The following is a 25,154-nucleotide window of genomic DNA, read 5'->3' as shown; positions in this document are numbered from 1 at the left end:
CTGTTGCTAGGTAACCAATTGGTTCTTAGCCACGTAAAATAAATCTAATCCTTTGGGCTAGCCCTAGGAGAGCTGTTAATAGCTCAGTGGTCTGGTTAAACTAAGGTATAGTAAACTTGACATCATCTTAGTTCTTCCTGATGAACACCATATTGTTTGGAAGCTTAAATTTCAAGTCCATGGCCCCTGAGGGCATGTTATGAATAAGATTCATCTTCTGTAAATGTTAAATGCACCATTGCCAACCATTATAGAGTATATTTTCCAAATTATTAGAAATATATGTATTACTTGACACTGTATATATCTTTGGTCCCTGGTCCAGTTGTGTCAGATAATGTCAAGTTTTGGATAATGAAGATCCAGATAATCGAGAGGGTACTGTACGTGAAAATGAAATATAAAATATGACAATTCATTGAGATTTAAAATCTGTTTACCATATTCAGTGGCAGGTAAATCCCCTCCTTTTTTCCCCCAAAATTGGCTTAAAATACATCACTGGAGTCGTAATGTGCAATTTAGAGATATATGGTAGACTGTTGTATACCCAGGTACTACTAAACTGCCAGTCTTTGTACATAGTCAAAGTATATAATACTTTAATATTACCAGTATTTACTAAAATATCAGTATAACTACAATACTGTTATTATTATTACAATAAAATCCCTCATAACCTGTACACTTGAGACTAAAGGGTTGCTTGTTATTTGAAATGGTAGCAAGGGAAATATCCTTCTATGTGTATCCTGAACTGTCATTTGTCATTCACAATAAACAGTAAACAGTTTTATAGTTTTATTATTAAATAATTCCAAACATATTGAACTAATACTATTCTGTGCACTCCTAACTGGCAGTAATATGAGGAGTGCATGAATTCATATACAGTATAGTAAATGCACAGTTTACCTTAACATGATGCACGTGTGTTCATAGATTATACATGTAATAATACTATATTACCTTGAAAAATATGTATTTAAATACTGCACTGCACTGCACTGAATAAATGTCAATAAAAATACTGAGGGGGAGAGATAGAGTATACACACATGCAGGCTAGCATATACACTAGGTTGGCACATTGACTTTACATCAGAACATACTATCATGTATGTAACATTGTATAATTAAACACATTGGAAATCTTATTTTGATACAAAAACTTTTAAATAGTTTCTAATATTGAGCCTAATGTTTTTTCATTTTGCAAATTTACATTTTTGCTGTCAGAGTTATGTAGTAGAGGTGGAGGAGGAGGAAGTGTAAAAAAATTTACTGCTTTTGTTTTCTCCTATAAATTACAGTAGAATTTATTAAAAACATTTCCATGCTGCCATTGTTGCATGTTTCATCTATGATTTTTCTGCCATACTGTAGCCATACATTTCAATAAAAGTAGGCTTTTTTTTTTTTTTTTTTTTTTTTTTTAAGTATTCCTCTTTGAAATTTGGGTTGGTCTTGTATGCCTTGGGGTCTTAACTTAACCATAACCATAAATTTTGTTATTTAAGTATTAAAGCATACCATAAATTTTTTATTCAAGTATTAAAGCATATGTACATTGGATATAATAAAATCCATGTCAGCCATCCGCTAGGATGGTTTGGTATATTAAAATGCTATTTAGATTGTTGACAAAGGTGAATCTTCTAACAATCCAGTTTAGTGCCAGATTTCCTTTGAAATGATGTTTGGCCAATGTGGGCATCTAAAATGCTGTTAAAAAAAAGGTAGACGGTAGAAGTAAAGTTATAGACGTTATTGAAAGAAAAAGACAAAAATTTTATTTGTGCACTTTACTCTGGACTAACTGCAAACTGTAGATGTAAAGAGTTGAGTGATTGAAAACTATAAGAAAAAGGAAGAAGATAAAAGAAAATTTAATCGCCATGAATTAAACGATTTGCATATACAGTAAACATTATGTAGATACCTCATAAATATGTGCTTGTCACATATACAGTATGCAATTAATGAAGAGTATAGGTATATATTTATATTTTTGTACTATGCTACATTTATAATAAAGACTTCAAGTTTAACCTGATTTTCATTTTACAAGTGTCAGTATTTATTAAAAAAAACTTATTCCAGGAAAGAGGATGGAACTCTACGGACAATGCCCACAGACCAGTTACTCAAGACCCTGCCAGTGCTACAGGCTCAGCTTGATGCCCTCCTCGATTTTGATTGTACTGCCAATGAGCTCAGTAATGGAGTCATCAACTCAGGGTTTATGCTCCTCTTCAGGGACCTGATACGACTGTTTGCTTGCTACAATGATGGTATCATCAACCTTTTGGAAAAATATTTTGAAATGAACAAGAAACAGGTGAATGTTTGCTAGTGTTCAGTTTACATTATAGTGATTGTTATTACTGTTTGTCTTATTTCATGTGATTTTTTCAGTGTCAAGTAAGTTTTTTGCAGTTTTAAAGAACAGTTCAGAAATTTGATTGGTAGAAAGCTGTTTCATAACAATGTTAGTGATCTTGGGCTTAGAGACGGGATATTGAATACTTTTATGTGCAATATAAACTAGTAGAGAACTTCATGTAATAGACATTTTTAGTTCCCCATGAAAGTACTCGGTTGCCTGTGTTGAAATATTCTTTTGAAAGTGATTACATAATTACTAGTTTGAGATTTCAAATATTGACAGAGTCTAATGGTTGTATTTCATGTCCTTTAAATAGTTTGTGCTGTAGGTCTATTTTTATTTGTTACACAGGCAAGAGATGCCCTGGACTGCTATAAAAAGTTTCTCATTCGTATGGACCGTGTGTCAGAATTTTTGAAAGTCGCTGAGGTAAGCAGTCTTACATTTATGTGAATCTTTTATTTTTCTGTTTAGAGATCGCAAAACATTTACAAAGACGTTGAATTTTACAACATATGATTATATCATAATTAAAAAAGGAGAAACTCATAATGGTTTGCATATATTATAGATTTCAAGATATTTAACAGTTTATAGATGGTAACTCGAGTTTATGTTAAGAAAATTTGAGATTGAAAAGTTTGTTTGTTACAATCTCACTGATCATATATTGCCTTTCCTCTATGCAACAAGCCCTTTCACTTCAACTTCCTGCCAATCAGGAGCAAGAAGGTCTCTCTGTATGTGCCTGCTCCTTCTATGATGCCTCAGCTACCCTTCATTGGTTTAGGTGACTAAGGCATGTACACACTGCTATGTCACTCTTTCAGGACTTGGTTTCCAAGTGATTTCAACTGTTACATCTTCACTTATCTCTTATTTCATTTTTGTTCTCTTTCATTCCTTTTGTGGAGAATTGAATTTGTTTCCCTTAGTTTTTTCTTAATTCGTTGGTGTTGCTTTTTGGGAGAGAGTGCACTTCTCTTGCCTTTCTGGGCAGTACAGTTAGTATGCCATTTTTTCGTGTTTTGGGGTACATACTCTGTTTTCTATTGTTTTCTTGTTGGTTCTTTTTTAAGGGACCATCACTATCTTTCATTCCATTTTCTGTCTTATTTTTCATTTCCTTTTATATAATTCAGTGTTGCTTGCTTGGATAATCTGCTCTTCTTGTACCTTTCTTGACAATACTGTTAGTATCCCATTATTTCATATTTTGAGGTACACTATTTTCTAGTGTTTTTGTGTTGGTTAATTTTTTTGCAGTAATTTTAACTTAATAAATATTTTGTCATTTATTTTGGTGTTTATCCTGCCCAACTGAATTGACAGTTTTTTCAGTCACACCATTGTTTTTACATTAACCCTTTGCATTCAGTTTGCTTACATGTGTAATGGCTTTTATTATTGTTTAATGATTCCCTGTATGTATTAATGGTATTTGAAATTATATTTGCTTAAAAAATTCAGCATGCGATTATCCTTTAGTTGTATGGTGGTGATGTGAATATTCTTAGATTCAAGAAATGCTGGGTGAAAGTATAGACTTATTTTGTTTATCTCTGCTGTTTTCTAGTGGTGTTTATTATTCTATAGTGTATGTGTCACAGATGGCTTGGAAGGGCCTGTAACATGTTTATTTAATTCCTTAAACCTTCCAGGATGGGCTAAAGTTTACTGTATATTAAGAATACCCCTAGACCGGGCAAACTTTAAGGTTGGCCAATTTAAGAAAAAAAACATGTCAGTGGAAAGAGGAAGATATGCAAATGCACATAAGAAAAAAATTCTTTCAAGTTTTTTCATACCTTCCATGGGAAGTTGAAAGTTATTGATGTTTTTTCTAATTTTTTATATTGTGTAAAATTACAATTACAACTCACACTATATCATAACAGATAAGAACTGAAATCAGTAACAAATTCTGAGTATATTTATGGCAAAATACTTACAAGATGTACTGAGGTGATCAGTACCTTTTTGTGAGTTTTACATGTTTTTTTGAATATTTCTTTGTATTTTAGTTTGCAAAATTACAATTATACCTGCCATACTAACATAAAAGATATGAACTAAAACCAACAGCAGTCCCTGGTTTTATTTATTAGCAAGTACATACAAGATGTCCTGTGATGGGGAGGTGTAGTACATTCCCCCATGAAATCTCAGAGTCACACTGATCTCCCTCTATCCACTACTGAGCTGCTAGTGTTGCCATAAAAGTTGCCGTAAGTCAATTATGTCCCATTCAGGTGATTTGAACATTTTTCCTGCAAAATTCATTCAGACTGCATGGTGCAAGAAATAGATTGTCACCTGAGGTGCTCCGGATCTATTACTATGCCTCACATGACCGTGTCCAGATGCAAAGGGTTAATAAGGAGTAGATAAGGACCCCTACTCTGGGTCCTGTTTGTGAGGGTCAGCAGTGTTCACCTTTGCAAATGTACAGATTAGTAAGGATTGGTTAGTTGATCAGTAGTTGCCATTCACTCAGGAAAGTTCCTATAAACATGGCTTATTACATCTTGGACTACCTTTTTTTTTTTATACTCCTCTGGGCATGTTTATGTTTTTGGCAGCTCATGCTCATGCCACAGATGAGAAATCCAGGTGCGGAGTGGACTCCTCTAATCTCATAGTTTTCTTGGAGAAAAATTGGCCTGATTGTAATTTGCTAACTCAGCAGCTGAGGTGCAAGACTTCCATTATTTTATTGTCTAACTTCATCAAAGCACTTGGGCACTGCCTCTCAGCTGCCACCCTCCGAGTTCCCCAATGATGGCAATGAGTCAAGGGTCTTGGCCATGATTTTATTGGGTAGAGAGAAGCATACATGTTTAAAATTTCTGATAATATAGGGGATAAAGCTTTATTGTAAAATTCTCTTATATATAACTTTTTTAATGTCGAGTTAAAATTGTTTCCATATGTTTACCTTCAGTTTTCATAATAAGGAAGGATAGGTATTTTCAACTGCTAATGTTCTTAGAATTTTTTTTGTAGTCATTTCTGTTAAGCACAATTATGGCGTTGCCCTTATTTGCCTTCATATTATTAATATCTTTATAATTCCTATTTCTATTTAGAGATTTGTTTAATTTTTGTGGCACACAGAAGGATTGTTGCTTATGCCCATTTATAACATCTAAGATGTGTTGTTACGTTATTTTTTTTTTAATTTATTTCCATCAATATCATAGTCTTAACCTTTAACTATGCCAAAATTTTAGTCAAACCTAACTCAGTGATTTCACTTCCTGATAATAATCTACTAGAGAAATTCTTTACTATTTCAGTCTGATTAAACTTGATGAGTGCAGTATTTTGAATAGGTCTTCAAGTTTATTTGTTTCATAGAATGTAATTTTTTCCTACACGAATACAAACCCTTGGTCTTTACATATGGGATTAACTTTCAGCAAGCTGGAAATCTGGCCGTTAAACTTTTGCAAGGTGGTTATGGTAAGAGTTACGATGGTAGGGGCAGAAGCACCACCCACAAAGTTGGAGTGCATTCAAATCTACGCAGTTTTCTTTTGGACGTGCATTTCTTTCTCTGTCCTGCCGTCCGACTATCTCTTATGTGTTTGAACATATTTGATTTATAATATATTGTTTATATTTTTTGTTTATTCCTTGCGTATATTGATATACTGAAACATTTCAACATGTTTTTCTCTGTCCCACTAATGATATATTCACTTATTCTTGCTACATAGCCATATTGACATGTTTTAGCCTGCATGAGTTTTGGAACCTTTCTCCTTATACATCATTTTACTTTTTGTATTTGTGCAAACTCAACACCTATCTCCTTGGTGTTTGTTTCGTGTATTGTGTTTTCTTTTTTGACTTAACTGTTCTATTTTTTAGACATCTCTCAGCCTTTTTTTAAGAACATCCCTCTTTGACATTTTTTTCCTCCTTGTTCTGAAATGCCTTTTCATAAACAAGCAATGTTTTTTATATTTTCGACTACACAATTTCTTGGAATGTTGTAATGTATTAGTCTTTTAGATGTGTAAATTGAGAGGATTGAGTCAAGGTGGGTTTCTTGTGTTTCTAGGTGAGGGTTTCATATTCTGTTATATGTGGATACTTCTTACCTAAACTTAGCAAGTTTCCCCCTCTCCCTCAACATGGAGGTTGATGTTGCAAGATGTTTGGCAGTGCCTTTGGTCCCTGTCTTGTTTCTTGCCCCGTCGTGGTGGTTGGGGGTGAGTCGAAGGCTTGCTCCCTTTCCCTCTCTGAATGTTGTTCTTGGCCTCCTGAGCAGTGGAGGATTTTTGCCAAGAAAGCATCAGAGGAGGAAGAAGGCACCATACGTTACCATACTATCTACAGTACGTACAAGTGAATGGGATTGTTCTGCCAACTTTTACATCCTTCATAACGTAAGTTGACGTGGGTCTTATTCATCAGTAGCGGTCAGCCTCCGTTTTCGGTAAACATCCACTTCACCGAATGAACGGATCGTTCTCCAAGACTTTTCTGACATAAGTTACGACCTTCATCAGTCGTTTTCATCATAGTATCCAACATCCTTTTCATAACTCTTACAACTGAACGAACGAATTTGTTCTATCAGACCCATACGGCTGTCATTGCAGGAATTGACAGTCTTTTTGTTGTGTTCAGCCAGAAACTTCAACATTTTTCAGGTAGGAAGAAATCTGTTTCATCGTTCACATTTGAACATTGACTCTTGATTGTTCATACACTGTATGTATTAACCTTCGATGCCCTGAGCCAAGGTAATTACAGTTTGTCAGTATGGGTTTCTGCAGATTCCTGTTGACTTTGACTGCAGGTTAGTTTCGTTTACACTGAAGTTATGTAAAACCATACCAACCTACACTTCTGAAACAAGATTCAATCAATTCTGATCATGCAAGGTTTTTTTTCTTGTGCGATCGAAATTACTTCTAGGTCCATAGATCTACAGATCAGGTCTACACCTCAGTACAACAGCCTCATTGTTTTCTTCTGCAATACTCCTCTTAGCACAAGAATGAAGACTAATTATTGAAGATGGAGGGGGTGGTCATGGTCTTCGACAAGGTCTCCCCATTCCTTCCCATCCTCTCTGAGAGAGGTGAGAGAACTTAGCCTAATGGTGAGACGACAACTATCCCCTTGGGGTGTTGTACACACTTCCCCTCCAGAGATAGATACTCCATGCCTCAGAGCATCAACCGAAGGGCATTCACCTACTCTTCAAGAGGTTAGGTTGGGTTTGGATTAAGTTGGGTACTTAACCTAACTTAGCCTAGAATAACTAGTTGTAGTGTAACCTTACCAGACCTGCATGTCAGTATCCTGGAACTACTTGTCTAATGGCATCAACCAGGATGTAGTCTCCTGATCTGCAAGGGGCTAGGTTGGGTTATGTTTAGTTGGGTGCTTACCCTAGCCTAACTAGTTCTAGCCTAACCTTGCCAATTCTTCACTTCAGTATCCTGGCATTTCTTGTTTCATGGCATCAGTGAGAAGGTAGTTACCCATTCTTCAAGGGTCTAGGTTTGGTTAAGTTAGGTTGGGTATTTAACCAAACTTAGCCTAGCCTGACCTAATCTGCACCACAGTGGTCAACCAGACACATTCCATTGACAGTTTGGGTGCACGGTTTGCAGTAGCACCTCAGCACAGCACTCAACCAGACACATTCCAGGATGGTGGATGTATGACAGACAAGTTCATTCAGTAGGGACAGTGTTAGTGACCTGTTGGTCTTGACACCTCAACGTTTCAAAGAATTGTTCATTCTATAAAGATGGTCAATTAGTCCTTCAATCTTGACACTCAGATGTTACGCTGAGTAGTCTCTACGGACTGTGGCTATAACAGCCATTGACCAGGCCACATTGAAAATATTGCTTCTTGTCTGATCAGCGAAGTTAGCTGCTGCTGCTGTAATTACCAGTTGATCCACAACCCGAAGAGAGAATATTATGTGGATCATAAGACAGTTTCAGGAGTCTGTGTCCGAATAGGCACTCCCATGACAGCAACAACACCAAGGTAGTGCCATGGTTACACTATCCTCCTCCAGAGATTTTTCATTCTTTGGAACATTGACCAGGGCAGCAGTCTCCTACACTTCCTTTCTTGGAACTTAGTGCCATGGTCAACAAAAGATCCTAGTGTCCTTTCATTTGCTCTATTGCAGTGCAAGTACATGAGCAGACAGAACATCGTTCAGTACAGTGGCCAACCAGACATCCCAAGCATGGTGGATGTAATTACAACAGACATTTGCTGAAGTCAGGAGATAAGGACAGTTGATCTTGGCACTTTGACTTCCAGAAATTCGTTTAACCTCCGAAGAGGCTTGGCCATAGTCACTTCTTTCATGACATACTGAAGTTTGCGCTGTTCTGCTCTGTCTTCTCGCACCTTTGAATAAAGTAAGACATCTTTGGTATCCATTTACATCTAGAAGCTTATGCCTTTTGTCATTCTACATGCTTCGAAAGTGATGAGTAAGATGGATCATTCCTCTTCTATGGTTGTGTGGTTCAAATGACAGTATAACATCTATGTTGCCTCCTTAAAGACTAGACTTTCAACCCAATGCCAACAACTCGTTAGTTGGCTCCGAATTGGCTGAAAAACAGTGTCCAAATTGTCATTTCTCTGACTAGTGAGATGATCAAATGAGCATACCCCGCAACTTCTTGGTGGACATTAGTACGTTTCGGACCAGATCTTTCGAGGCCGGGGCATTGGTCTGCCATTGCATTCAGGAAGAACCTGTCAGTCGAGTACTAGGATGGAATGTAATCGTGCAGATCACATTCATCTCCTGTACCTTGGGACGTTGCCCATAGGTCCCTGGTCTCCTTTTCTGTGGATCCTGTGGTGGATGCTCAACAATTCATGTAGTTCACCCAGCTCTTGAGGGACAGGTTACATCTCACCTAAGGTGTACGGCTGCAAGGAGGTAGGTGTGTGTGTGTGGGGGGGGAGACTGGTCTCCTCCCTTTCTCCTGTCTTCCTCCTTCTTCCAGTGGGCAGAGGAACAGTGAACGAGCCATCACGTGCTGGACTGGCGGGCATGCAGGTAATCTAGATGACTGAGTATCCTATCTATAATCTAGCTATTTTTGATTAGTAGATCCAAATCCTTCCTTCTCTCTAGCAAGGGGAGAGAGGGACTGACTATGAGCAAACCAGTTGGTTTTTCTTAGCTTTATAGTCTCCGACACTGGGGGTTCATCCAAACCTTATCGAATCAAGGATATCACATTCCTTTAATTCGAAATGCACAGAAGTGACAATTGAACATCTCTCTTGTTCAGTAGATCAGAGGTATGGTCTCCTTCCTTTGCTCTTTATGACCAGGAAGAGAGTACCCAGGTGAGCCAAACTCCCAAGCATTTCAGAGATTTACTCGGAATTCTCGCTCCAAAAGTAAGTCTCCCATATGTAAAGAAGGAGGGTTTGTCTTTGTGTAGGAACAAATGACAAATTTTTAAAGTAATTTGTATTTTTCCTAGCATACAAACCTGAGGTCTTTACGTAAAGGACCCACCTCATACCACCCCTCATTCTCTTACCTGGCCCAAAAGGTAAAATGCGTAGATTTGAATGCAGTCCAACTTGGTAGGCGGTGCTCTGCCCTTACTGTTACCATAACCACCTTGCAAAAGTTTAACGGCTGGATTTCCAGCTGGCTGAAAGTTAATCCTATATGTAAAGACCTCAGGTTTATGTTAGGAAAAATACAAATTACTTTAAAAAATTTATCATTTTGTTTCTTGTTAAGTAAGTTGTATACTGTGGGAGTTATGCCAGTCTCTTTCAGCCACTCATAGCAAAATTATTGGGCAATTATGTGGGTTTTGTGTCATTTTTGAAGTTGTTGTATACTGGAAACATGCTGATGCGGCTGCACACTTAAATTTTTTTTCATACCATGTTGAAAATGCCAAGAGAGGCATATTAGTTGGTAGTTGGTTTATTTTAAAGACTTTCAGAATGTGATCCAAAATATAGAAGAAGATAATCACACAAAAATGAGTTTCTTGAAACTTGCATACTGTACCTAGAATGGTTCATAGAGTGCAGGTATTAAGAAAGCCAGATAAGTTTTAGTTAGCAATGAAAAAATTAAAGCCAAATAAGTTTTATGTTAGCAGGGAAAAAATTCAGTGAATGAAAACAGTAAAGCCTTAATAAAGTACCATGTGACAAAAAAAGTAAAAGTAACCAATAATAAATTATAAAATGGCAAGTATGATTTCACCTTTCATTTTAGCAATTCAGTTAAAAAGAAAAGCAGAGGTATAGTATAACAAGCTGATGAAGAAAAGGGCTAAGGGGGGTTTTTTTATATTCCATGTGGAAAAGGGTATCACCTTTTTACTTTGGGGAGACTAGGATGGTATCATCAACCTTTTGGAAAAATATTTTGAAATGAACAAGAAAGAGGTGAGTTTTTGATAAATTTGTATAAAAAGGATCTCAAAAGAGCAATAAACACGAAGACAGAAATAATGTTTTAGCTTTACGTTAAGATAAAAGTTATTGGATGAATCTCCAAGAAAGTAAATGATACAAAAAATGCGGAGAATCGAAGGGGCACTTGCAGCCACAACTCACAATGGTAGGAAACAGAATATTCAGTAGCCTAGATAACATCAATAACAAATTATCTCTAAAAGGCTTATTATATCTGGTCAGAAAGTCAACTACCATAGCTTAAGGGCCATGAGAGAAGGATCAATGAAAATTCCCCAACTGAAATGCAGCAAAAGATTAGTGATGAGCATGTGGAGGCATACAGTCAAACATGGGCAAGATGAAGAGCTAGAACGAATATCAACGGGTTGCCAGGCTGAAAACTCATATCACAAGGACTATGGGGATGGTGGCAGAGGTATCACCAGCCAAGAGCAGTATTTTAAAAATTTTTTATCTCTAAAAATCTGTATATATAAAAGAAATAGAAATAAATTTAAGTTAATTTGTATTTTTCTTAATTGGCATTTTTCTTTTTAATATTAACAGTAATAATTATAGCACATTGGAAGCAGGGTTATTTTAGAGTATCTGTTGCTGGTGAGTGGAGTACAAGTTTGTGTTTTACTTAAACTATGGATCCCAGTGGACTGACTGATGAAACAGATTACTTTTTATCTACTTGGTTATTTGTGCTTTTTGTGAGGGGAGACTCTAGTTATATTAGTATCATCTTGTCTTCATACCCAGTTTTGTTTTCCCTCATAAATTGTGATTCCACAATTATGACTAACAGGGTTGTAATAAACAGTGTTTTAAAATTTGTTTTTCATATAAACCCATTATTCATAGGAGTGCCTTCCTTCCATCCTTGCACTCGCCCAGAGTTTGGGAGGGCAGGGAAGAAAGAATGGTAGCTGAGGCATGATAGGACTGTTTGCACAGTGAGGGCATATGGATCTTGATCAGTAGAAAATGGTGCAAATAAGCTCTGTTACACAGAGTAAAGACAATGTGTAATTAAAGAGTTCATATGAAAACATGTTTGGTTATAAAAGCATTGTTTTCTGGGTTATATACACAATGGCATATCATATTTAATATTGTAATTATCATTATGCTTGCAGTCTGTTGGAAAACTGGTTATCAGCCAAAGTTGTATTTTTATACTCGAATACAGCATGCAGAAATTGTTTTGGCAGATGAGATGATAAATGTTATTTGAGTGGTAATGATCAATAATTAATAATTGAAAATCGGGTTTGAAAAATTGGAGAGCAAATCTTGAGCAGACTTGCGTAGTAGGAAAAGAGTAGAAGTAAGGAGCGTTGATTTAGAATAAGAATGTTTTTAAAGGTTCTTAATACTTTATTTTTTACCGATTCTTATGAGAATATTGAGGCAGGTTGCAGTAACTAATTATTATCCCTTGCCAATTTTTTGTTTCAGTTTTTCAAAAAATTTGCTGAACTGTGTCCACCAACAGGAGTTATTTTGATTACATGAATTTATGTTCTTTCCTAAACATTTTGCTACCCTCAGGAAAGATTTTGAAATGACATCAGTAAAGAAAATAGATGTATTTTTGCCCAGAGTCCCTGTTAAAGGTCTTAATGGTACTGTCAAATACTTTTAAACCAAATTAGGTTCTGTTTAGGGTTTACGTAACAGAATTAAAAGTATGCTGGGCCACACTTACTTAAAAGTATATGCAGACAAGAATGTTGATAGTAGAAGAATTAAATCTGGAATTTTTATTAAAGGCAGCAAAAGAGCTACAAGAGTCTGGAACAGACACAGTGGTAATGATTGGAATGTGAATGTTATAAAAGCTTTGGGAAGAAGCCTTGTCATAGTAGGGGTACTGTTGTTTGCAAGTATGTTTGCAAGTACTTAAGTGGCAAGATGGAAATATATGTGCTGTACTGTATTGAATTGATTTATTCTGTTGTTTGCAAGTACCTAAGTGGCAAGATGAAAATATATGTGCTGTACTGTATTGAATTGATTTATTTCAAAAGTTGTGTGTGTTGATTTGAGAGACAGAGTAAATGAAAAGGTTGAACAAGATATAACAACCCTTAATTTGTTAGTATAAAACAGATTGGAACTAGTCAGTGTGTATTGAGGATGGATTTGTTGTGGTTGATTCTTGGAAATGCTTTGAAGTGCTCTAAAGAGAGGCTGAAAATAGGTAGAGGAAGAAATAATTTTGAAACAAGTAAAGATTTGACATATTTTGTTGTATGATAGTGGTGTATTATGTAATTGGGATGTTTATCTTCAAGGTTATGAACGGTAAGTTTTGTTTCTTTATCAGACAGTGGATTTTTTCAAAGCTTGTTCAAGTTTAATTTTTTCTAAAGGACTTCAATTAGGAAATAAAAAGTTACTTTTTATTTTTAATTACTACTTATAGAATCAGTTCCTTTTCATTACAAAGATCTGCAAAGTAGTAAAATTTTGTACATCAGGCTTGGTATAAGTAGTTTTTGTAGTTCTGTGTTAGTGGTGTTTGTTATTCTTTAATTAATATGGTACCAAAGAAGGGAAATCTACTTGGGTGACAAGTTACTGGATGGAGTTGATTCTGAGATAAGGTCTAGGGCATATGTTCTCTACGATAGTTTTTAAGCATTAATATTTTTGTCCTCTAATATCATTGTCCTTCTATAGGCAGTTGGAATGGACAAGTCTGAAATTCCAGATCTTAAACAGGTATGAGGGATGTGAAGCAGTTTTGGGAAGATAACACTTGCATATTTAGCTACTTTACATGTTCTCTTTCCTTTTTTATTATTATGATTTTTGTATGTTTACTGATTTCTTGAAGTAATATATCTTTTTACACTAGAATCAGGGTCTAAACATCACCTGTACGGATTCCATTGCATAACATTCAGCTTTTGACATAAGTCATAATGATGTAGCATTCCTAGCATTTCACAAAGCTAGAAACTTGATGTAAATATCTCTCTCTCTCTCTCTCTCTCTCTCTCTCTCTCTCTCTCTCTCTCTCTCTCTCTCTCTCTCTCTCTCTCTCTCTCTCTCAATATACAAAGGTGTCCAGAAGTCTTTAGCTATTGCTATTTTTAGGATTTAACACTTGAAAATGAGGCTGTTGCTTGAGAATTACTGTATTACCTCGAGGGAGAAAAGCAGAGTATATGAAAGATATAAGTTGTAAATTACTTACTTAGATCTAAAATATTTAGCAAACCTTCAGGCCAGGCTGATAGAGTTATGAGAATGCTAGCTTAGTGGACCGGTTAAACTATTTATGGACAGTAATAATAATACCAGTAAGATGAATAGTAATATGAAAGATGGCAGACACAATGATACATATCATTATATCTGTTTGACAGTGTTCTGTGATAAGAATTACACAATAATTTTGCTTGTAGGTTTTTAAACTCTTGATCATTATGGTTGTAGGTGAAATCATGTATCTTAAGGACTGTGATGCTGAGACCTTTTTTCTTTTAGATTTTGCCAGATAGTATAGTTTACCTCTTTCAGTAATCTTATCTTGTTCATTAAACTAGTTGAGAATTTGTTGTATTTTAAAGTATATCATTGTCATATTCAGGATCATTTGAGCCTTAACAGCAAAAGATTATTAAACCTGGTTAGGTTTTGCCATCTGCCTCAAAGACTTGAAACATTAGCAGGATGTTATGTGAAATGTTTGTTTTGATGACTTTACATACATTCATTATCCGTGAGGATTTGTTTCTGTTATTTCAAGAAGTCTATTTTGTTGCAGTAAATGTCAAGTATTGTATTACTTAGATATAAATCACTGACTTTTGATGCTAGGCATTATGTCTTGTTTGTACGGGGAGTTTCACAAAATATTTTTACACCCATTTTGGATATATCGTGAGCTTACTTAAATTAGATTTCCGATGACTCAAAAAATGTTGTAGGATTAGGTTGTGAGTAATCTGCAGATCTTACCCAAGATTTGTCATTTAATCAACAACCAATGGGAACATTTAAATTTTTCTAGTATCTTGTGTTATCCCTCTTGTTATATTTTGCAAAAATTGTAACTATCTTTGAGACTGTGTTTTCAGAGTTTTTGCTCCAGTAGATGGGCCTTTAATTTCCTTTCTCCTAAGGTAATCCCTTATTTCCTTGGAGTTTTAGCAGTATATGAATTTAATTTTGTACAATTTTGGGTAAAACATAGCTTGGAGTAATGAGTGTCTTCTAGAGAGTCCCTTCATTCTACTGCAAGTTTCTATGGAATTACACTTTAAAAAATGCCTGTTGAATGATTCCGAACAATTGTTTCTCAGCATAATTCATGGGCTGCTTATTGAAAAATAGGCATATAGTTTCTGAAACAGGTTGTATGTGGTTTTTATAACGCTTTAATTGTTGTTTATTGAATTTTGTATCAGATTGAATATGTCATAGTATGTATACTATTTATGAGAGTTATTTTTTCTTTAATTAGTTGACCTTTTTTGGTGGGTGGGAATAAACAAAGCATAAAGCTTTATCTGTGAAATGAGATAATGTCAGTTGTGGTTCTTGACAACTTGAGCTTTGAATATTGATTATCAGGCACACAACACTGGTCGAATTTGAAAACTTCTGGATTGGCATTATAACATATATATATATATATATATATATATATATATATATATATATATATATATATATATATATATATATATATATATATATATATAATGTAAGAAGGAGTAGATCAGTGAAAATTACTATATATAAAAAATCTGTGTAACCAAGTTCAAGGATTGGTTGTAGCTTAGCATATTGATGTCAGTGGATTATAACTAAGTCTTAGTTGTTTTGTATAGTGTATTGTACGTGTTATTAACCTTCTCCTTCCTTGCACCTGGCCGTCTGTAGAGTGTAGGCATAGAAAAAGGTGATATCCCCGACCTCACTAAGGTAGGCGGCTTAGCAAAGATATATTTTCTTGTGTTTCAGTCATAATGCTATGAGCTTTTGCCAGTTTCCTGCCAGTCAACTAATGGGACAGTTTGACCTCTCCTCTTTAATGAATTGTTTTTGACTGTTTAGCTGGGATTTTTCAGGCTTCATGCCCTAAATAGCTCTTGAGTTAACAAAGTTTTGGGAATTGATATAATAATCAAATCTTAATATTTACTTGTTTTACAACAAACCCATTTTTTACTCTACCCCACATTCATGGTCTTCATGAGTTCTCAACATATCTTTACTGAATCTAAAGCTGAAGATATTCTGCTGGCTGGGTAAAAGCCACTGTACATGTTTCCTAATGGATCCTGGGTTCCATGTAGGAAATATCCCCCCTTCTTTGTTTCTAGCTTATGTCAGCAAGCTCTGTAATTTTAGTCATTGCTGATTATTTTTTATTAAGTATTTTATTATCATAGTTTTTATTCCAATTTTCTCATCTTTTGCACACCTGTTTTTGTTAGAAATAGTAATTTGTGAAGAAATCTTGACTTTTTCAAACGTGGACTTCATCTTTCAATAAGGGCGATGGATGTTTTCATTTGTCTCTAATTATTTTTTATTTTAGGTAAAATTTTGCCAGCACACAATGTAGTGTTTTGCAAGTAAATATTGCTTTATGTAGCCTGTTTAGTTTTCAGTTCATCATAGTTATTTTTAAGCTAATTATATTGAGTGGACCTTGAGTGGTTTTCATATGGTGAATTTAATTTTCTTAGTTAACCTTATTTCTAGATTTTATGTAATTTAATGCTGGTTAGTTAATTTAATATGCATGCATTGTTTTGTGGACTTGTAATCTCTCTTCTCACTTTTACTCCCTCTTATTATTTTATAATTGCTTGGTGGCAGTCATTAGCTTTGAGACTTTGTGGGGTCCCAAAAAATTTTCAGTGGCTTATCACACTTCTGTCAACATAACAATATCATCTTTTGATGGTCACTATGAATGTATTTTTCACAGTATAAAGCAGATTTTATGTAATATTGAAGCTGCTGGCTTTATACGCACTATTATTGCCAAGTCAAAAAAGGAAAACAAAAATGAAAAATAATAATGAAATGAAGTTAGCAGTGTGATGCCTTGTCTGAGATTGGTATTATTGTGTTACATATCTGTTTTTAGAGAAGGATGTTTTCATGCATTTCCTACTCTTACTTTGCCCACTTTTAATGCACCGATAATGAGTTGTGCATTAAGAATTTGAAAATCCTTGGGTTGTATAGTATTTTGCCATTGCATAGAGTAACTGGCTGTATCTTGGCTTGTTTCTCTTTGCTCTTGCACGTGGGTAGTTTTCTATTTGCTTTTGTTATTTTTTCTTAGTACAGTATTTATATTTACTTGACCATTTACTATAATTTTCAGTCTTTTTGAAATCAGACTGGAATAGCGTTTTATTTGCTTTAGGGATTTATTAGCCCTAGTTTTTTATTCTGATCACTTTATCTTAAATAAGGGGTTTATTTGACTTCTTGCCATTTTTCCAGGAACAGTTATCAGGAGTAATCTCATTGCACTAAGTATTATTCCCAGAATTATTTTCAGATACATCTTTTAATTAATTTTAGAATGAAAGTTTGAGGTAACTGATGTATAATACTTGTATATTACAAAATTTTGATATATTTTGTATGTGAGATTTTTTGCCACTTTTTGACTTGGTAGTTTAAACATAAGCCAAAATGACAAAGAACTATTACAGTTGAACAATAACTGACCTAACCTGTCACCCTCTAGTAGTGGACTTTGCCTGGGTTGGATTGGTTCCTTTGCTGGTAGTTCATGTTTGGAAAGCCTACAACAGCAGATGTAACTAATAGATGGCAAAATCCAGATTTCTGTTGGAGTATGCAAATGAAGCAGACCTAACTGCAGTCCCAAGCTTCCTATTTGGCTGGTTTTGCTTGCCTGCAGAGGAGAGACTATAGCATGACTTCTTTTTTGTCCAAGCCCACCTTCTCATTTCTTCAAGCCATTAATCATCAGTAAGAAGACTGGCAGCAGGTGCAGAACTCCTGGCCACACAACAGACATTAGGCAGTCAGGCAGAGACCATTGTGCTGGGAGCCCTTTCTCTATCAGTCTTTTAAGAGATGGACTTTAATGCTGTCAGCATAAACTGATGAACTGAATAATTCATTGGAAGTGAACACTGCTTACACTTAATGAGGGGGTTTAAAGAGGCAACTGAACTCCTGGATAGACTCTCCCAGAGAATCTCATAATTTTACTTAGTTCTCTTGAACCCAGTATTTTGGAGAAACTGATTTGAATCTTCTAGTAAACGAGTACCCAGTTGTTTTGGGATAGGATGCCTTTGAGATAAGTCAGAGTTTGGTGTTCTCTTCAAGTATCACCCGTATAAGGAAGGCAAGAAGTCTAGTTGTCATGAGTCAACAAATAGCTTAGCTATAGCTCAAGACCACCAATGCCAACCTTGGGCCTTCTTTTCTGGGCAAAGAAGTTTTTTTTACTTTGGCAGATACTTTTCAATTATCCAATCAGCATGAGGATGTCCAGGCTGTTCCTCCTTTCAGGTTGACCCAGGAATTGCTGCCAACTGAGAAATCTTCACTTGGGATCAGACAGGTTGTGAGAGTTCTCCACTTTCTGTTCTTTATGGAAAATCCTGTTGTGAAAGTGAGTTTCTGGAGACCTGCTCCATTTGAAGGTAGGAAGTTTCATGGGTTCATCCTTTTCAGTCCTCCTCTTTTTTTGGATGACATCCTTCAAGACACGATCAGTCAGATGTTTTATTCCTCTTGTGTAGTGGTGATTATGACCATACGCAACCTTTTTTAATTCTAAAAGTGTTGTATTGAATCGCATATATAGAGTCCTTAGTTTGTTAGCCTTTACTCCCCCCCCCATTCATTTAAAAGATTTGTTGGGTTTTAGCTTATGTATGTTCCATGAGCTTTAAATCAAATCCATGGTTCCAGTAAGCCATTGTAGGGGTTTTCTGTAGTAGCTCCTTTATCCCATCTAAATGGAAATATGGCTTAGGGTAAAGGATGGGTTTGTTGTAAAAAAAAAAAGGCAGTTTAAGTAATTTTTTCTATGCAAACCTTGTATTTGTGCAAATTTCTCCTCTGAGTCCTTGCTGTTATGAAAAATGAGGTTTTTTAATACCTGAAACCCAGGATCCTCCTCTTCACATGCAGTGGCAGCCATCCAGCCAGTTGATGCTCCTCTTTTGATCTGGGAATGATAAGCTTAATGTTTGTGAAGACAATGAATGTGATCTGATTTAAATGATGGGTTTGTATTAAAAAAATACTTCAATTAAACAGAATTTAAAACTAAAAATTTTGCTGTAAGAGACTATAAGTACCAAGATTAAGTGCTTGCCATATTTAATTGGGAGCAATTTCTTATTAAATTGAATATTTTTTTATTTTGTAAATGGAAAATTTCAGTTCATGAAATTAGATTTTGTCTTACTTGATCTAGATCATTCCACCATTCCTGTTGTATATTCCAGAATGGTTATGCTCATACATAGTGAAATAGGCAAGGTTATACAATGGTATTTTCATAACTTGTAGAGTAATTTTTAAACTTGCTAATAAGTACCGGGACTTCACCTGCTTAAGGAACTGCAGATTTAATCAATATCCCAACTTAAATTTACTCATGAGCTAATAAATGGCAGTTCTCTTTTTAATGGTGTTGGGAAACAATATTTTTGAGGCTTTCTATTCATATGCTTGACTTGATGGACAGATGTATAAATGTTTTTTGATTGACTGATTAGTGAACTTTCCCATTTTGATGTCTTTTATCGTACTCGTATCACAGGTAGTCATTTGACATGCAGATAACTTGAATATATTGTTGTTATGTTGCATGATGTAGTATGTGTTTGCATGTTTGTTATGCTGCATTGATATGGAACTCACTTTATATTATATATAACTATATTTAAACTCATATTTTATTTATTCTTTGTCAACTGTAATTCTCAAAGGAAAATATTCTTGTGTTAATATTTCTTTTAAGGGGAAATAATTAATAGCTGACTGTTCCATATAAAGTGGGTTGACTCTTAAGCATTGAATTTTTTAAACATTATAGAGTCTGTATGATTGCTGCATGATTTCCCTATGTATAATTTGGCTGTATTTTAAATATTCGATGCATGAACATTGGTGGTTAAAAGTTAAGAAAAAGCTGAAAAACCTTCTTCTGGTAAGTAATATTTAAAATGTTTGAGCTTTTGCTTGAAATATTCGTATTTTAAGTCTTAATCAGTTTTTGGTCTTGGAAAGCACATTGTGAGACTTCATAAATAATTTCATAATTTCAAGTAGAGATATTTGATACCTTTATTTTCACACTTGACATACTGTATGTATGCTTGCATCACTTGTGTTATATTATTGAGGAGTTTAGTTGATATCTTTCATGCAAAAGGTTTTAGGAAAGAAGTAGGATATTTGAAGTTCATGTCATTAATTGTTTTATGGTGTCCATTGTGTTTAGGCTCCCAGCAGTCTCTTAGATGCACTGGAGGCACACTTAGCATCTCTTGAGGGGAAGAAACCACCTACTTCATCAGCATCAACTAATTCAAGGTGAGCCCTTTTTCTTTACATAGAGAAAAGCAATAATTTGTTTTGAAATAAAGGAAATCCAAAGTAGTTTAGATAGTAATAAAGGATAGCTTATTCAGACCACATTGTGTTCTGAAGTATTATATACGAAAGGTACAAAGGCTTCTGTACTTACGTTTATGTGAAATAAATTAAATCCAGAGTAAAAAAACATAAAGTGTATGCAGTTAGATCTTTACTAACCCAATACTACTTGAACTTCAGGAGTCCTGGATTAGTGAAAATTCATAGTTACTGAAGGATTACCTCTAAACAGTAGGTAATAACTACCCCCATAATCACTTTAAAATATGTACCATGTATATTATCATCAGGGTAATATTTGTCTTTTTGTCAAGTTTAACAGACACTTCTTCCCCAAAACCATATTATTGTATTATGTGCTTTATGTATGTTGCAAATCAATTATTATAGGCATAAAGTATATTAAAAATTACTTGTATTTTTGTTTTGAGGAGGAATACAGTTGACCCTTGTTAAGATGGACTAATATGGGGGCCAGGGTGGCTGTCTTAGCCAATAGTCCAATTTAACTGGTGATATCTAGTATATGTGCCTATAAATACCCATAAATATACTGTATTTCATTATTTTTATAAAGAGTATGAATAATAAACCAATGTAGAAACATTTTAATTAAAGCTCATGGTAAAAAATGAAAAATGATGAATAAGACATGATAAAAATTATAGAATTCAGCTGCCTATGTAGATACATGAACACATAATTGTTAAGAAAAAAAGAAGTGGAGTCAATAAAATGAAAAGCAAGGTAATGAAATTTAGATTACAGGTATGCAATCCTTTACCCAAAATCCCAGGGACCAGATGTGCTTTGGTTTTTGGAATTATTTGGATTTCGGAACTGTGGGGTAAGGAGCATAATCAAACATCACTATTGCAGCAAAAACATTTTCTTCCCTTTTTTCGTGTTTTTTCATTTTACTTATTTATTCATTATAGTTTATTATTGTTTATATTAAAATATACTGTTAAACAAAAGTGAGATAAGTGAAGATCATCAGTAATAAAATAGTGGGACAATTAAGACTATTCGTTCAATAACTCACTTTGTTTTCGACAAAAACATTCTGTAAAATGCAAAAATTTACATGCTCAAAATAATTGTAATTCAACTTGTGAATTTTAACAATAAGTAAGACTATAAAATACATTTCATCATATCAATCTTGGAGACGGTTGTTTTTTTATTGTTATTAACATCATCATCAGTTTGCAGTCAGTGGTAAATCTGAGGATGGTCCAGGAATAGGATTCGCAAGTGATGACACATCACCACGACAAACTGTTGTGGGATTTTTCATACTACTATAATAAAGTTAAAATTATTGTTGAGTTCTTGTTTTCATGAAGATATAATTATATAAAGCAAATTATTGAGTAATTTTTGCCATCAGCAGTCAGATAATCACAATCATGGCAACACTTAGCTGTATTCTGGCTGAGAAAGAAAGTTTTGCTCAGAGAAGCTGATGATGACATAAGTGTGTGTGTGTTTTGAATACAATACATAGTTTTTAATAGTGTGTGTACTTTACTGATTACATGAAGAATAGAATGAATTCCTTCTTATTACTTTGCAAAATTGGTGGGTCTTTTTAAAGTTAACTTTTGTCATGTCTTTTCTTTCCTAAAAAACATACAAAGCATCATACTATAGCTAACCAGTCAGGCAGCAGATAGGCAAACCTGAGCATGCTCAGTGATTGGCTACAATACTTTCTACCCTTCCAGACAATAGCGTTTCTTTATGATGGTACTTACTGTGCACAAGTTAAATTGGTTACAAGTTAAAAGCATTTCAGTTTAGTGCAGTATAAATACTGAACAGTATTTTCTTTTTATTTATCTTTGGGAAATAAAAAAGAAAATGGTACTCGACAAGCGGAGGAACAGTAACTATCTTAAATCGTGGTTGAACATTACGTATTTTAAATTGGCTGACCCTCTCCGGTGTCCATATTATCCAATATCCGAATTAATGGGTCCAGTTTAACGAGGGTCGACTGTATAGCCTAGCCTTGTTCAGAACAGGATACACTTCTTTAATTCACTTGGTTAAATCTGAGTATATTTTATATTATATTTAAATGCTGGAAAACAAGCCATGATCTTCTGCTTGTGTTTGCACATGAGCTAAACACATCATCATATAAACAGGTGAATACATCTGGTGCAAACAAAGTGTGCTGTGGCCTTAAAAATTTAAAGTTACATTAGCCATGGAAATTTGAAATTTGTACGGAAATGCTGAAGGAACTGGATTACAAGTAGTCAGGTTAATGAAGTTCTTCTTGTGGATAAAAGGTCAAAAATTTTCAGTAACAGTAATATGAGTAAAGTATTCATACTACTGTGGATTTCCTTTGCCTCTATTCATATTGTTGTTCTGAATAACCTGTTTTAGTGCTAGGTCATTAGACCAAATATTCATAAATCATTGTTTCATATCATGATAAACTGAATTTATGAACCTTTTTCTTATAGTGGAATTTTGTGACTAAATTTGCCCAAAGAAAATTCCCTGCATGCATGTTATGATGGAGTTTTGTTAATCTTTTACATTAAGTAGTTATTTTGAGTTAGTTTGTATTAGAGGTTGTCTGTTATTACAGTGGTTTGGATTTTATGCTGGAACTGATGGCATCTAATTCTTGTAAAGTAAAGGTCAAATGAAAGATCTATATGTTTTTTGAGAGTAGTGTTTATTTTTTCCAAGGTTTTGTAGGGGTCTCAGGTATTTGAGTAGGATCATTTTTGAAAAACATGAAATGGTTAGGTGTTTTTGTACTGCATCTAAGTTTTTAAATAAAAAATAGCTGTGAAATCAAATTAGTTTCTGCATATAGATCTGTGACTCATGTGCCCATACTCAAGGTCTTTGAATGCCCTCAAACACTGCATTCTTTTGTGTCTCAGATGTATTATGTTCTGTAGTAGAGTTGTATATATGTCACCCAAAGCTTCAGGTACCCTTCAGTCACCTGCCTAACTTTTTTGTGTGTTCTGGAAATATTGCTGTGAGATCAGCAGGTCTGGGTTTAAGAATAAAGCTTTGGTGTGAAGTGTTTAAAAATTAGAGATGACCTTTAGGTCCTTGGGTTGGATGAGATGAGTTGTGTTAGGGGGCAAGAACCTCACCCTCATGAAGTTGAATTCCTGTAGCAATTCAACCACCAAGCCTGGAGAATGAGCAGGAGCATTGTCTAGCAACCAAAGGGTCTTCAGAGCAATTGTTTCTCCTTGAGGTATTTCTTGATGGTAGCACCAACCACTTCATTTGCCCTCTCAGTAAAAAATTGCCAGGTTACCCAAGCCTTACTGTTACCCTGCCACATCAGAATGAATTTTAGTTATATTTCTTGAAAAACCCTTAGGTTCTCTGAGTGACAGATAAGCAAAGGCTTTAGTTTTAAATTCCCACTTGAGTTCCCATAGAGCAAGAGAGTTAGCATGTCCTCCATTGACTTTTGCCTCGGCATAGACTTCTCCTCGTAGGTGATATAGGTCCTGTTTGGCATTCTTCCCAAAGATGCTTGTTTTGTTGGGGAACAAAACCTTTATCCTCTACATAGTCCTTAACCTCTGCAACATATTTTCTTGGCAGTGATGTTATCAGAACTGGCAGCCTCATGATTCTGTTTATGCCACTTGTTCTTGAATTTTCAAATCACCCATGACTGACTCTGAGCACTTGAGTGCCTCCTGTATCAGTACTCACTCAGCCGTGGTTTTCAAGAGGTCTGCATGCAGTTGTTTTGCCATTTCACATAAAATGGCAACAAAAACACTATCATTGGCTACACCTTTCTTACATGGAGTATTCTTCAGCGCATATGCTGGACTGTCTTTAAAACTGACTAATAAGGAGGGTCTCCTGGTGGAAATAAGGGAGAGAGTTACTTACCAACGCTCTTCTCTTGCATGCCACCCATCACTCCTTTGGCTGTCATCATGTGTAGATGCATCCTATCACTCTTCTGTGGTTATTTTTGGCTGAGTACTGTTATAGTTTTCTTTCCTGTTTTGTCCTGGCACTGTTCATTTCCTTCTGTATTTTGTTTTCTTATTTTGTTGGCTCAGTTTTTTACTTATATGGATAATAAAGAGGACCACTGCTGCTGTGATGGTCGTGGATGACCGTGTAACTGACTTCTGTCCCCCATTTCAGTAGACCCACGAAGTATGTATGTACATCTTGTAGAGGAAGGGAGTGAACATAAGCCCTTCCCTATGGTGAATGTGTATCTTGGTCTCCATTGTAGTAGAAGAAGGAAGCCTAGGAAGGACTCTCCTGCATCACTAGTGTGTGACCCCACGCAGGAACTAACTAGTCTTGCCAAATCTTTCTTACCCCTCAGTCACCATCCCCTTTCCCCCTCCCTTAGGTCTTCTATTCTAGGAAAAGTAAATCACTATCTAGCAAACTTTTTCATCCCTCATCAGACGATGAGGAAGCTAAATTTGTCATCTTTTGCGTGTCTACAGAAAGTTTGGCCTTCTCTGATTATTGTCTGTGCTCTGTTACTCTGTCTCTGCCTTTTTTTGGACTCCTGGGTAGCACGGAGATCAGCAGTCACATACTCCATCATTAGGGGACAGACCCCTCCTCTATCCCTGCAGTCACCCCCATCTGACCAAGTTTCCAATTGTAGCCGAGCTTTAGGAGCTGGTGA

At 35.3% G+C, this 25,154-nt stretch overlaps 1 protein-coding gene across 21 annotated transcripts in view; it reads left to right on the top strand.

Moving 5' to 3' along the window:
* Positions 1–25,154, top strand: part of lap (like-AP180) — a 425,173-nt gene that overhangs the window by 260,369 nt on the left and 139,650 nt on the right. For 15 of the 21 annotated variants that reach the window (XM_067123899.1, XM_067123895.1, XM_067123900.1 and 12 more), the window contains 4 exons: positions 2,104–2,341; positions 2,741–2,818; positions 13,532–13,573; positions 20,328–20,419. In XM_067123899.1, coding sequence (XP_066980000.1) covers positions 2,104–2,341; positions 2,741–2,818; positions 13,532–13,573; positions 20,328–20,419 — 450 coding nt within the window. Of the gene's footprint in view, positions 1–2,103; positions 2,342–2,740; positions 2,819–13,531; positions 13,574–15,745; positions 15,788–20,327; positions 20,420–25,154 lie in introns of all 21 variants that reach the window. The other 6 variants (XM_067123896.1, XM_067123897.1, XM_067123884.1 and 3 more) reach the window with 1 other exon arrangement.

This window comes from Macrobrachium rosenbergii, chromosome 21, assembly GCF_040412425.1.
Source record: "Macrobrachium rosenbergii isolate ZJJX-2024 chromosome 21, ASM4041242v1, whole genome shotgun sequence".
Lineage (NCBI taxonomy): Eukaryota > Metazoa > Arthropoda > Malacostraca > Decapoda > Palaemonidae > Macrobrachium > Macrobrachium rosenbergii.
Note: the sequence above shows the minus strand (reverse complement) of the source record. Positions and strands in the feature narration are given on the sequence as shown.